General features: G+C 30.7%; 1 protein-coding gene across 1 annotated transcript in view; it reads right to left on the reverse strand.

Annotated features, from left to right (window-relative positions):
* The window catches only part of LOC145267120 (uncharacterized), a 162,261-nt gene that overhangs the window by 50,448 nt on the left and 99,313 nt on the right, over positions 1 to 12,500 (reverse strand). Inside the window, exons 2-4 of the mRNA XM_080123152.1 lie at positions 12,305 to 12,391; positions 6,269 to 6,423; positions 1,620 to 2,141 (exon numbers count right to left, since the gene is read on the reverse strand). Coding sequence (XP_079979278.1) covers positions 1,620 to 2,141; positions 6,269 to 6,423; positions 12,305 to 12,391 — 764 coding nt within the window. The remainder of the gene's footprint in view (positions 1 to 1,619; positions 2,142 to 6,268; positions 6,424 to 12,304; positions 12,392 to 12,500) is intronic.

Here is a 12,500-nt window from a genome sequence, read left to right on the forward strand (position 1 = left end):
TGGAGGGGGAAGGGGAATATGTGGGGGTAGGAGGAGGGGGGTTACTTTAAAATTCGAGTCTTCATGTTAAAGTTTTTCTGAGTCTCGTTGGTGAGATGATTTCTTGATAAGTATGTCTTGACCTGTTGGGTATTCGTTTAAGTTCGGAGGCGGGGGGGGGGCTATGATTCGGTTTATTTATTTAGTTTTTATTTGTTGTTAATTGTTTGGAGAGGGTTAGCTAGCGGCCGCAGGTGTGAGCACACACATGCGCATGTACACACATATATACTTAAAGAAGCGTTCACATGTACACATACATCTCCACCCTGGCGTGCAAATATATGCGCATATGTGCACATGCATGCATAGGCACCCGCGTCGCTCTCGCTTACGTCAAATTTTCCTTAAGGTGCTAAAATTGGGTACGTGTGCGCAAGCATGGATGCGCTCATACACAGATACATACACACATCGACACCCCCACCCCGTCCAAACAATTAACAAAAAATAAAAACTAAATAAATAAAACGAATCATAGCCCCCCCCGCCTCCGAACCTAAACGAACACCCAATAGGTCAAGACATACTTATCAAGAAATCATCTCACCAACGAGACGCCCAAAACTCTAACATTAAGACTCGAATTTTAAAGTACCCCCTCCTCCTATCCCCACATATTCCCCTTCCCCCTCCATGTATCCCTATGCACTCAGCCACACCAGAAATGAACTTCCCAGACCCTCTCCCACAAGTTCCTTAAACTCCAAAACTAAAACATTACCGACATACCAAGCACCCCCTCCCACCTTTCCCCCCTTGTTCACTTCCTCTTTTATCCGCTCTCCTCGCACCCCCTGACCTCATTCACTCTTTCACTCTTCCATCCCATAATAACGAACATTTCTGTAAAAGTCTGAGGAAGCTACAGACGGCAAAAAAAAAAAACTGCCGGGTAGCTGAAACAATAATGTAACTTAACAGAAAGATACGGTAATAAAAAATAAAACGTGTATATATATAGGTTATAACAAAAAGAATGGAAGATTTATTTTCAACTTAAAGACAGAGAAATATAAAGGTTTGAGAATGAATCTTACCAAAATAAAAATGTGGTCAAAAAATGGTAGTAAGACAAACCTTCTTTCCTTTAACAATTATAATAAACCTTTTCAACCACTGATTGCCATGGCTAACAGCAACCTATCTGAAATCCATGATTCGAACTCCTCAGCCTAACATTCACAGAAAACACGAATTAGAACAAATACATAGGAGATATTGCCAAGGTTGCTGCAAGTTACGGTACCTCTATCCTACTCTCTCACATGCCAGTAAATTACACATCTACACAGCCACCATTTGTTAATTCATGGAATACTGTTGTCACATCTGGGCTGGTGCAACACCACTAGTTCTTTCATACAGGATAGAAAAAAACTGATTATTTATATTTATTTTTCATACCCTTATTTCTATCAAATATTACCTCCCTACTGGTGTTTGTATATAGACATAATTATTTTGAAATCCAGTTCTAATAACTGTCCAACATATGTAAAATGGATGTTAAACTGATGATGATGATGGAGAAGAAGAAGAAGAAGAAGAAGAAGAAGAAAAGGAAGAAGAAATCTTACCCTCTCTTGTTTATTATTCAATTTTTGGTATATTTCCAAGATAATTTCTTTTTGTGGCAAATCTCTACATTTGAACTCAGTCTGGCAGATATTGAACCATTTTAGCGCCATTTCAACTGAATCATCGATATAGTTCAACTTGTTATTGTGAGATGATTCCTTGTAAGGTCCATTCCACGTGACTTGCAGACTTAGGTTTGGTAGTTCCATAATGATATTTTTCTCATGTAAATTTTCGTTACTCACAAAAATGAAGCGGAATTCTCCGTCCTTAACATTCCGTGAAATTGATCTGACAATATCTTTTGTTCCAAACACTATAACCCCTTTGATATTTGCAGTCTTGATTTTTTTCAAAATTGGCTTTACATTCAAATCAATTGCTTCAATCAAACCAATGCATATATGTTCGCTTTCTGCTTTCTTTTGGAAGATCTTGCTTGATAATTTGGAAAATTCTGTAGAATCTCTTAAAACGGCTACATAATTCCACTTCATATTCTGCAGTAATTCAATAAGTAACTGGATTTTGTAAAACAAAAGAGAGAAAAATATATTATTATTATTTATTATATATTGGGTTGACAACTAAGTTCACCCATTTTTTTTTTTTTAAATTTAAACGTAAAATTAATTAATTAGCAACTAATCAATGTTCATTTTTCACTTCACGCTTAGCATGAAATGAAAAATGAACATTGATTGGTTGCTAATTAAGTTTAAATGCAATTATTGACATTGTAAAAATTACTTCTTTAGTCATGTGTACTCTAACTATTCTTTCTTACGTGATTTTATTTGCGAACAAACTCCCAAAACAACATAACTTATTTATATATGGAATTTTGTAAAGTTTATAATAAGAATAGAAACGTTTTTGAAGCTTGTGTACTATTTAAAAGTGATTTAGATAAAATCAGGACAAAAATGTCTAAAAAAATTCAATGTCATCATGCGTTCATAATATTGGGATAAATTGATTGGACGTTTTAAGAAATTAGTTCAAATCACTAGAAATTTAGGCAATAATGTAGTATGGTTAACAAAGTAGAAATCGAGAGAAAATACAAAATATTTCCGAAATAACTGTTACCAAACGCATTAAATTTTAATTTAGTTTTAAAGTGTTATTTCAAAATTGTTTTATTTTCACTTGATTGAATGTGAACGCCAATTTTTTTGATAGTAAAAAAGAATAACTTATGGTACCACTAATCTTAATGTCAGGGGAGGTTGCCAGTCGGATAAAAGTAAGCTAGCTATTTATTTATTTATTTATTTGTTTGTTTGTTTATTCATTCATTCATTTATTAAGCCAGTAAAAGTAACCAAACAAATTTTGAAATAACAAAACTTGAAGTTTCAGAAATTTAAAATTATACAAATCGATAGAAAATTAAATTTTAATGCATTTGGTAAAGTTATTTGTTGTATTTTTGCTTATTTTCGATTTCGCAGCATGATTGTCAAATTTAATTAAAAAAACAACAAAACAAACCTTGTGAAACAACTATGAAGATGAGGATAGCAGTCTGCAAATCTATATATCCATAAAAGTGAAATTGTCTGTCTGTGTGTGCATGTGTCTGTGTGTGGACATTTCCCTACTAAACTACTCTGTCAATTTCCAGTCTACATACGCGAGATTCGATATAAGTGATATTGAGATTTAGGTTTTTAATCGGTTTTCGGCCAGAAATTTACCTGTCAAGGGGTTAAAGTTCAACGATTTGACCTTTGAAAACTCTACTAAACTCCTCCGCCAATTTTTGGTCTAAACACTTTAAATTTTAGATGTGGGTTACTTGGACATGGATCAACTTTTTAATTTGATTTGAGCCCAAAACAATAAATGTTAAGGGGTCAAAATTGGGGTTAAAGTTTTAAAAAAAATTGACCTCTGCGGTCTCTACCAAATTACTCAGCCAATTTTTGGTCTAAACATTTGAAATTTTACATAAAGTGTATTCAGATACAGGGCAAGCATTTTATTCAGTTTTTGGCCGAAAATTTGGCTGTCAAGGGGTCAAAGTTCAAAAGATTTTACCTTTACAGTCTCTAGCAAACTATTCAGCCAATTTTGTGTCTGAACATTTGAAATTTTACATAACGAATATTCAGACAGGCAGCAAGCTTTATAATCAGTTTTGGGGTGAAGATTTGACTTCCAAGAGGTCAAAGTTAAAAGAGTTGAGCTTTGCAGACTCTAGCAAACTCCTCCGCCAATTTTGGGTCTAAACACTTGAAATTTTAGATGTAGGTTACCTGGATATGAGTCAAAGTTTTTAATATATATATGCATGTGCACATAAAGTTATGAACAGTATATAGGGCCCAAGAAAAGCCAGGCTGGACTGCTAGTAAGTAAATAAATATGAAATCTGTCTGTGAATAATAAAGATTTATGGTTCTTGTCCAGAATTAAACCTAATTAAAAAAAAAATACATCATAAAACGAAAATATCATATTCCAAAAATTTCATTAATTGATCAAGTTTTATCTAGACTATCATTTTTTTTTTTCTTACACTTTCTAGCGATTAATAGTAGAACATAGCTATTACAAAGCTAGGTACTTGTGCATTTAACGAACCAGACGTAACTCAGCATTTGCACGGCTTTGTCCGCCGCATGGCGTCAACAGCTCGGGTTTTGCTGCTGTCTGACAAAACATGGTCATCAGTCAATCACAACGCCGCGCGCTTAGTTTCAACTCGACGCGTGTCGAGCAGCAGACGAGAATTTCGATATGGGCGTTCGAGATGGCGGCGACTAGGAATCTCCAGCGCGAATGTGGGTTGTGGTCATACCACACAATTGTGGACTGGAAGAATTTCCTGCGAGATATATGCCGGGATTACTTTCTCAGGAATCCCCGGCAGATATATATTAATTTTTTTTTTGTTTTTTTTTAATTACTTGTATATATTATCTATTGTTTATAATTACTGGTTCCCATATCGTATTGAATTCTATACTAGGTCTACTTAGCAGTTGCAGTCGTCTTACTCTCTATAGTTCCTCTCTGTCTATAATTTTTACTTCGTCCCATAATGGTAGATGGCTTCCCTTTTCTTTCCAGATATGGTCAAACAAAAAAACAAAAAACATTAATATATGCAAGTAATAAGTATAGAGATAGATATGCATTAATATATAGTAATAATTACTAATAGTAATAAAATGGTGATATTTACAACTAGATATACAAAAGTAGGTTTAAGGCTCCTAAAATTCGTACTAGAATTGTCCGCAAGGACCCGTGGCGCAGTGGTTAGAGTACTGGGAAAAATCAATTGTAAAAGTGATATTCTCCTGAAGTTGAAGGTTCAATCCTCAGTGTGGGCGACCAAAATATAAATTTGCAAATTACGATGACGGAACAAGAGCACGCTACCCCCGTAAAGTAAATAAAGAGTTCCACTCGAAATTCCGTCCAAATTCCCAAGTTCGACAGAAACATTCCCGAGTTCGACAAGATACACCTGAAGAAGGTCGGAGGTTATATCGACCGCAACGTTGTGAAAATCACACTCAAGATGAGAAGAGTAGTTCGATGAATAATAATACATATAATTATTATTTGTTTACAAAAATGTTTTATATGTATTTATTCTGCAAACAGAAAACAATTTCAAACAATAATACTATTAATAAAAAAAAACATAAATGAACGGTAGGTTTTTGCTTTTTATTTATTTTTGGATGTTTCTACATTTTACAATTTCATTTTACAGTTATTTTGTAGCATTGTTTTTGTTTTATCCGGCTGTTGACGTCATGCGCCGGGCAAAGCCGAGCAAATGCTGAGTTTTTTTTTACCTCTATTTTCTGGAGACGTTGTTAAGGGGGTGGGGGTAACTCCCATTGATGGCAGAGCAAGACATGTCATCCTCGCTTCCTTATAAAATTTTATTTTCTTCAAAAAACCCTACTTGATCAATTTACATAATTTTTGGCATATGACATGTTAGGTATATACACTATAAAGATATATACGTCATAATGATTTTTCCATATTTTTATTTTTCTTATTAGGTTGAATTCTAGACGAGAATCAAACTTATAAAAATTAAAAAAGCTCTCTTCAAATTGAACACTTTGAGAAAAATACAAAAGTTTCTAATCAAGCAATATTGCAAATGGTTCTCTCTCTTAACAGATCAAACACTTTCTGAGACTTTATATATTTGTAAAATAAAATATAGGTTTTATTTCTCTGCCAGTAGCCAAATAGTTAAGAATGTTGGATTGGAGTTATTTGAGTCAAGGGTTAAAATCGCACTGATAATAGTTAGCGAACAGGAAACATGTCGATTAAAATATAAGGAAATTGAAACATGTTATCATATTTAAAAAATATATATATAATATTTAAAAAATATATATATAAAATATTTTTAAAAAATATATATATATATAATATTTAATATATATATGTATACAATATTTAAAAATAAAGCTTACTAAAAACTAACATCAACATTGTTAGTAAATAAAGCTTACTAAAAACTAACATCAACAAATTAAAACATGTTATAATATTAAAATATATATATATAATATTATAAAAAAAGGCTTACTAAAAACTAACATCAACAAATTAAAACGTTATAATATTTAAAAAAAAAAAAATAGTAAAAACCTACATCAACAATTTGTGAAACAGAAGGAGCCATATTATGGAGATATTTCTTGGTGTCAATCACTGGATTGTTGACAAGATGGAGAGCATTCCCAGGAATTGTGTTCAAGAACTGGTCTACGGTGTGAATGGCCTTTTCATCTCCAGGACCAATAATTGCTTTTAAAAAAAATTTAATGTGATTTTTAGACTAAGATTCGAAATGATAACATAATAAATGCAATAAGGATATTACAATTGAAAAAAAATTATTGTGATTTTTAGACTAAGATTCAAAATGATAACATAATAAATGCAATAAGGATATTACAATTGAAAAAAAATTATTGTGATTTTTAGACTAAGATTCAAAATGATAACATAATAAATGCAATAAGGATATTACAATTGAAAAAAAATTATTGTGATTTTTAGACTAAGATTCGAAATGATAACATAATAAATGCAATAAGGATATTACAATTGAAAAAAAATTATTGTGATTTTTAGACTAAGATTCGAAATGATAACATAATAAATGCAATAAGGATATTACAATTGAAAAAAAATTATTGTGATTTTTAGACTAAGATTCGAAATGATAACATAATAAATGCAATAAGGATATTACAATTGAAAAAAAATTATTGTGATTTTTAGACTAAGATTCAAAATGATAACATAATAAATGCAATAAGGATATTACAATTGAAAAAAAATTATTGTGATTTTTAGACTAAGATTCAAAATGATAACATAATAAATGCAATAAGGATATTACAATTGAAAAAAAATTATTGTGATTTTTAGACTAAGATTCAAAATGATAACATAATAAATGCAATAAGGATATTACAATTGAAAAAAAATTATTGTGATTTTTAGACTAAGATTCAAAATGATAACATAATAAATGCAATAAGGGTATTACAATTGAACAAAAAAAATTTAATGTGATTTTTAGACTAAGATTCAAAATGATAACATAATAAATGCAATAAGGATATTACAATTGAAAAAAAATTTAATGTGATTTTTAGACTAAGATTCAAAATGATAACATAATAAATGCAATAAGGATATTACAATTGAAAAAAAATTATTGGCAAAGAATAGTGCAACAAGCTATGTAAATCGAGAGTTAAACAGCGTCTGAATCTTTTGTTCAAGGAGACCTTAATCCTGGATACAATAAACATCATGAAAGCTCTGGTAGGCTTCCCCACAAAACATAAACACAGATAATAAAAGTGACCATGGTACATCCTCTGCTGTGTTTCGTGGAGACCAAGACTTAATGTCAGAGACACTCTCCACCAAAATTTGCCTCTAAATTCTAGTCGATTTTTGACTCCAGAAATAATTATACTAAATAAATATACTAAATAATTATACTAAATAATTATACTAAATAGTTATACTAAATAATTATGCTAAATAAATATATTAAATAAATATACTAAATAAATATCCTAAATAATTATACTAAATATATATACTAAATTAATATACTGAATAAATATACTAAATAAATATACTGAATAAATATACTGTAGTATTGGGAATCCCAGCTTAAACGCTATCTAGGTAGTTGGAGAAATAATAAGTTATATAAATATATTTTCGATTCCCATCAGTGAGTTTAGTGGGGTCACAGAAGGTTAGATTTGACACTCATCAAACTCAAGTCAACTAACTAAGTAAATGTACTGAATATACATCCTGAATATATATACTAAATAAATATGCTACATAAATATGCTGAATAAATATACGTAATAATATACTTAATAAATATACTGAATAAAAATGTACTAAATAAATATACTGAATATATATGTTAAGTAAATATACTGAATATATATGCTAAATAAATATACTGAATATATATGCTTAAAAATATACGGAATAAATATACTAAATAAATATACTGAATATATATGCTAAATAAATATACTGAATATATATGCTTAAAAATATACGGAATAAATATACTAAATAAATATACTGAATCAATATACTAAATAAGTACACTAAGTACATATTTTGAATGAAAATAGTAAATAGATTAATTGAATAAATATATTGAATAAATATACTGAAAGATATACTAAAATTATACAAAATAAATATACTGAATAAATATAAGAAACAAATTATGTTAAATAAAAATACTAAAAATTACTGAATAAATATACTAATAAAATATATTAAATAAATGCACAAAATGATTATACTGAATAAATATACTCATAGAAAATACTAAATGAATGTACTGAATATACATCCTGAATAAATATGCTAAATCACTATGCTTACTAAAAATACTAAATAAATATACTGAATAAATACACTCAATACATATACTGAATATGTTTACAAAATAAATATAATGAATAAATGTACTAATGGAATACACTAAATAACTCTGTTAAATAAATATACTGGATAAGTATACTTTATAAATATACTGAATAATATATTAAAGATATACTGAATAAATATACGTAATAAATATACTGAATAAACACACTAAATAAATATAATGAATAATTTACTAAATAAATATACTAAAAATATACTGAATAAATATGCTAGTACAATATATTAAATAGATACACTAAACAAATATACTGAATAAATATACTGACTGAAACTACTAAATCAATATACTATATATATGTGTTAAAATAAATATACTAAAAAATATACTGAATTAATATACTAATTAAGTATACTAAATAAATATACTAAATGAATATACTGAATAAATATTCATGCTTGATGCGGGTTGATATTGAATAAATATACTTAATTAATATACTAAATTAGTATGCTAAATGAATATAATGATAAAATATACTAAATAAATATACTAAATAAAAATAATGAAGAAATTTATTGGATAAATATGCTAAATAAATATATTGAGTAAATATACAATTCTTAATCAAATCCAATTTATTATTAAAGTAACAGGATCGATGTGCACGTCTACCATCTGAATGTTTATTTAACATGTGGCTTCAAAGCGGCATATATTAGATATCTCTTCTACTACACTATTTCACAGACCATAAACGCCATGAAATCAAGATGGTGGCGCATCTTTTGTAGAGTCCCATGAACACTATAAATTGGTGCTGGGATAAAAAAAAAAAAAAACTCTGTGAAAGTACGTTCTGGTTGATGATGTTTTCAGCAAGAATTGCATCCTCTCGCATCCTCCTCCACTGCTCAAATGAGAAATAATTACCTTGATTAGTGACTATCATACATCTAGCACTGCCTTGAATGGTTTGGTAGACTTTTGGTTGGCTACAACTTTTGGTAGCTTGTGTAGTACTTGGATGAATGTCAACACGATTTATAAACATTTAGTAACAGCTCTATTGTAAATTTTGGTGGTGGTGACAGTGAGTCTGATGAGTGGAGGGGGATGATGCGTTGGTAGGATGAACATGCACACACTGGAATTCACTGAATTGGCTTTCGGCTGCTGTCTGTCAAAACCAAAACTAAACTTCAACTTAATTCTGGTTGGTTTGTAATCGCTTGGGAACTTTGACATCTGACCCCTCTCTCTTCTGATAATAGATCCCAAGCCTTTATGACGTTCGCTGGTCATCAGCTTCATTCTTATCTTTCAAAGGACCTTTCGAATTTTCAATTACTATGTTTTGACGTCCAATTGTTGTCCTGCATTCTCAGGGTTTTCAGTACACATGACCTTGATTATTTAGCATTCCTCATTATCCTATTTTGCAAAATGTTCTACTCATGAACATTTTGATTGCATTTCTCACTCCCATTCACAGACACACCACCACCCCCAGATATACAATAAAAACAAAAACAAAAAACAAAACAAACACCAGCTATTATTTGTCCTAACAACAAAATAACAATGTAATAAAAATAATTAAAAGGAAATAAAAGCCATATATGAAAAGGAGATTCACGCCTCCATTAAAGATGATTGGTTGATTTCTTATCTTCACAGAAAACTAAGGTCTTGTTAGGAGCGAGCGTTCAGCAGAACAAGTCAAAATCAAAGTCACTAATTGATTACCAGAAGCTGAACAAATGTTTTCACTAGCAATCTACACGAATAGTACAATCATGTATCTTTACTGGATTTGTAAAAGGCCTACTTGCTAATCAGAGTCAGTGAATGATTGTGGTCGTTTTAGGTGGTGATATCTGCTCGCAGACTGCTTTAAACATGACACTGCAGTTAATGAAGGATGAGACTGTAAAAGAAAGGTTTTCAAAATACATCAATAACATTTATGTAAACAAGGATCCTGTGTGTTTATATCACATAAAAGCTAAACTGGACCAGTTGGTTTGATGTGCATGACCCGGAACAGTTGGAGGATAACTTTATATATTTGGAGAGAGAAAGGAACCTTGCAGTAGAGACATAGAATGGCAGTTTCCGAAATATACACTCGCTTAACAAGACACATGCAAAAGATTTGGTAAGTGTGTGCTAATGATGGCTTCATGTGATGTTAGGAAAGTATGGTCACTAAATTTGGGGACAACAAGATTAGCGACACTCTGCTTATTTATATGGTAATGACAGGCATTGCAAGAGAGAAATACAATGATTTCACCAGAGAGAATTGTTGGAAAAGAAATAAACGGGTTGATGTGAGTTTTTTAGTGATTAGAGTTTTGTTGGAGACGTATGTAACTACTAATTGAAACTTTAGTTAAATGAAGGAAAGAACTTGTCGTTAGCAACGCTTAAAGCAAACTGGAGTGGCAAGCATTTCTTCATGCTTAGAGATTGTGAGTCCACTTTATTGGCAATATGGCGACCCTTACTGTAACAAGATTCTTCAGGCACCATTCAACAATTGTAATCAATATTTTATGAACAGAGTTGATCAGAGGAAATACTTTCTAATAGCGCAGCAATACTGCCTTCTGCAACACATAATTCAAGTGCTTTAAATGGGGAAATCAATTTGATTACACTGTATGTGTGTGCCAAATGGCAAGGTGCAATCAAATTGTATTATTTTATCTTGTACTATTCATACTTCCATTATGACCCAAAATGGCATTTTCTATCTTTATATCCAATGTTGTTAACATGTAGCTATTTTATATTGTTTAATATTATTTTTTTTTACAAGTCAGTGTATTTAAAGTATTTGGAGAAAAGAAAACGTCAGATGGAGAAAAATCAAGTGAATAGGAAGGTTGTGTCAGTTCAGAAATGTTCTTCTAAGCCTAAAACTGCCAGATGCTAAGGTTGTTGTGAATGAATGCGTTGTCATGGTGAAGAGATGCAACCAAAAAGATGAAAAAAAATTGCAAACAAAAATGCTATAACAGCAATATTTGCTTTTTTTGTGATAGTGAACCTAATAAAAATGACATCCTTTTAGAATACAGAAATATTTATAAAGCATTTTTTTAATGTAATGGATAAAAGGAGGTTATCATTGTATCAACATTATCATTTGTATAAGCACTTTTGTGTCAGTATACAGTTGGAGGAGGGGTGGTCCATCATGCTCCTCTTTTCATTCACTTCAAGTTTTATTGCTTAGCAAAACTAGCACAGGAGTTGGTCATCAGATTAAATTTAATTGTCATCAAACAAACGTCTTTCCAAAAGATTAGGATGTCTCCTCCCCTATATCAAACTTACCTGGTAGGCTTCAACTCTTGCAGCTTCACGGTCAGATGAGCTACTAATACTTTCTGAGGCATTTATGACTATAGACAACAAACGGGGAAAGTGATCAAGAAACAACTATATAACAAACAAAAACAAGATAACTCTTCTTCTTCTTCTTTGGTTATTACTACATTACAATAAATGTCATCATGACAAACACAAAAATCTTATCCAGGTAGGTAGAAAAGGTATCTTGCGTTTCATAAAATGTCTGTTATTAGATTCTTAACACGTGCTGAGTTTACAAAATCCAATCAGTATTTTTTAAGAACACTGCTGGCGTTATGGAACTGGCCATTTCATCCTAACTTGGATTTCTCCCCCTCTTCTTGCATGAAAATGGATAAATAAATATCATACCTGTAAAATTATTTGGCCGAATAAATGTGTCCAGCATTATCTTCATGGTCAAATCTGGTTGATTGCTGTTATTATATAACTTGATGTCTAAAAGTAAAAACAGGAAAATAAAAACATAAAATTTGTGAACATTTTCATCAGAAAATAATGAGTTGGATCTGTGGTGATAAAACGACATCTAGTAACAATCTAACAT

The sequence above is a fragment of the Euprymna scolopes genome, chromosome 42 (genome assembly GCF_053919585.1).
Source record: "Euprymna scolopes isolate OS-2025 chromosome 42, ASM5391958v1, whole genome shotgun sequence".
NCBI lineage: Eukaryota > Metazoa > Mollusca > Cephalopoda > Sepiida > Sepiolidae > Euprymna > Euprymna scolopes.